This window comes from Phytophthora sojae (assembly GCF_000149755.1).
Source record: "Phytophthora sojae unplaced genomic scaffold PHYSOscaffold_13, whole genome shotgun sequence".
NCBI classification, from domain to species: Eukaryota; Oomycota; class Peronosporomycetes; order Peronosporales; family Peronosporaceae; genus Phytophthora; species Phytophthora sojae.
The window spans coordinates 1227032-1228881 of NW_009258127.1; the positions used below are offsets into that span (position 1 = coordinate 1227032).

Below are 1850 nucleotides of genomic sequence, written 5' to 3' on the forward strand. Positions count from 1 at the left end.
CGGGGCGTATCGCGCTGTTGCGCCAGCCTCACGAAAGTGCTCAGCTCAAGAACAAGCCGTCTCCATTCCAGCTACAGATCGATCAAAACATCGTCGAGTTCATCATGCTTGCAGAGGCGGAGGGCATTTGCCTCAGCGGTGCAATGATCGTCTTCTATGCTACGGTGCTAGCCAAGAAGTTGGGCATCCCTAGACATACAGTCGACTTACTAACTGCCATGAAGTGGTGCGAGTCTGCGTGGGATAATGTGTCAGCTTCTACGATGCAGAAGTGCTGGTTGCACTCCACGCTCATTAGTAAAAGCAGTGTGTCATTTATTCTTGACTAAATCAATACATTGTTGCACGGGCAGAAGTCTACACGCGACTGCAGGGGGCGATCTCAGATCGGGCAGACCGGCACAACGAAGAGATCCATCCGCACCAGATTGAGGTAGGATCCAGGGTCTGGCTGTATCTGGACCGGGTGAAGGAAGGGTATGCTCGCAAATTGGCCCATATGTGGCACGGACCATTCCGTATAGCGGAGAAGATCGGAGAACACGCTGTGCGGATCGAGACTCCAGGCACAGAGTATCGGCTGTTCCATGTGATGCATGTGTCCAAATTGAAGCTTGCGAGGAGTTTTCTGGATCGACCCCAGATCCAGTTGACTGAAGGCACTACAGATCGATTTGATTTTGATGAAGCACTGCTGCCAGAGGACAGTTGGATCCAGGATCTGGATGAAAACGAGTACGAGGTGGAGAAAATTACTGACATCTGGACTGGAAAGCGTACTCGTTACGGCCGGATCCACCGTGAATTCCTGGTACACTGGCGTGGATATGAAGATCCATCCTGGGTGGACAAGGCGGATCTGAACTGTGGAGCCATACTGCATGAGTTTTTGCGGGGGCGCTCCAACCGGAACCGGTTTGGGGTAATGTAGTTTCACGAGGAGGTTGAGACTGAGATCCCCAAGAGCGAGTTGGTCGCTCTGTGGAGGATTTTGACGACGAATCTGCAAGGTGGTTGCAGATGGGTGGATTGGGAACTCTGCATATGTACATGTGAGAATCAGGCTGATCAAGCGTAACGTCTGAACAAGGTAAGAAGAGTTTGGATCTTGATCGGGGTGTGAGTTTGGATCTGGATTCCAGCGAGAGTCTGGATCTGGATCGAAGTGCGCATGGGGATCAAGACCACGAGAGAAGGACGTGGCCGCCTCAACACGAGGCGACCGAGGGGCTTCGGAAAGGTGGATTGGGAGGGAAGCAGAACTGGCAAGATGGAGATTAACGACGACAAGTTGAGTGTATTACCACTTATCTCGGCATGCAGGGGCAGATCCAGTGTCCGTATAAACCTTGCTCAGCTGTAGAGATATCTGAACTTGGACGTGCTTGAAAGTAGACGCTCTGGATCCAACTCTTACTGATCGCCGACAGCACGAATATTGAAGAACTTGGTAGGGAGGCGCGCGATGTTGCGCGACGGATGATACTGGGGAGTGTCGCGATAGTGATTGCGCCATGGATCTTGGCGGTTGCACTCAACCAGTGCCTCGAGGAGATCCGCCGGCTCTCGACGATTCAGGTTGGGATCTGCCAAGTTGGCCTGGTGAGAGGCCATCCCGGGGTACCACGTGACGGACTCCACGCGCTTGGGTAAGTGCAGGAAATGGGGATCCAGCAGGATCTCCAAGTCGCACCACCCTTCCCGCAGGACGGTGATCAGTAGCTCGAGAAACTGTTTCCAAGCTTGACCAGCATATGAGCGACAATTACTGCGTTCCTTCTGAAATACCAACAGCCACGGATGCTTCCTGGCCATCGCGTCCGGCATCGGAAAGTGGTGTGTCGACTCCC

At 53.1% G+C, this 1850-nt stretch overlaps 2 protein-coding genes across 2 annotated transcripts; one reads left to right on the forward strand and one right to left on the reverse strand.

Annotated features, from left to right (window-relative positions):
- Positions 1-143: 143 nt before the first annotated feature.
- Positions 144-329, forward strand: PHYSODRAFT_531018 (hypothetical protein; the record flags this gene model as incomplete). The annotated part of the gene is made up of 1 exon (XM_009539473.1): positions 144-329. One exon carries the CDS (start codon positions 144-146, stop codon positions 327-329), a length of 186 nt encoding a protein of 61 aa, XP_009537768.1.
- A 1084-nt stretch (positions 330-1413) lies between these two features.
- PHYSODRAFT_341164 (hypothetical protein) lies at positions 1414-1827 on the reverse strand (the record flags this gene model as incomplete). Its single annotated transcript, XM_009539474.1, has 1 exon — positions 1414-1827. One exon carries the CDS (start codon positions 1825-1827, stop codon positions 1414-1416), a length of 414 nt encoding a protein of 137 aa, XP_009537769.1.
- Between the last annotated feature and the right edge of the window lie 23 nt (positions 1828-1850).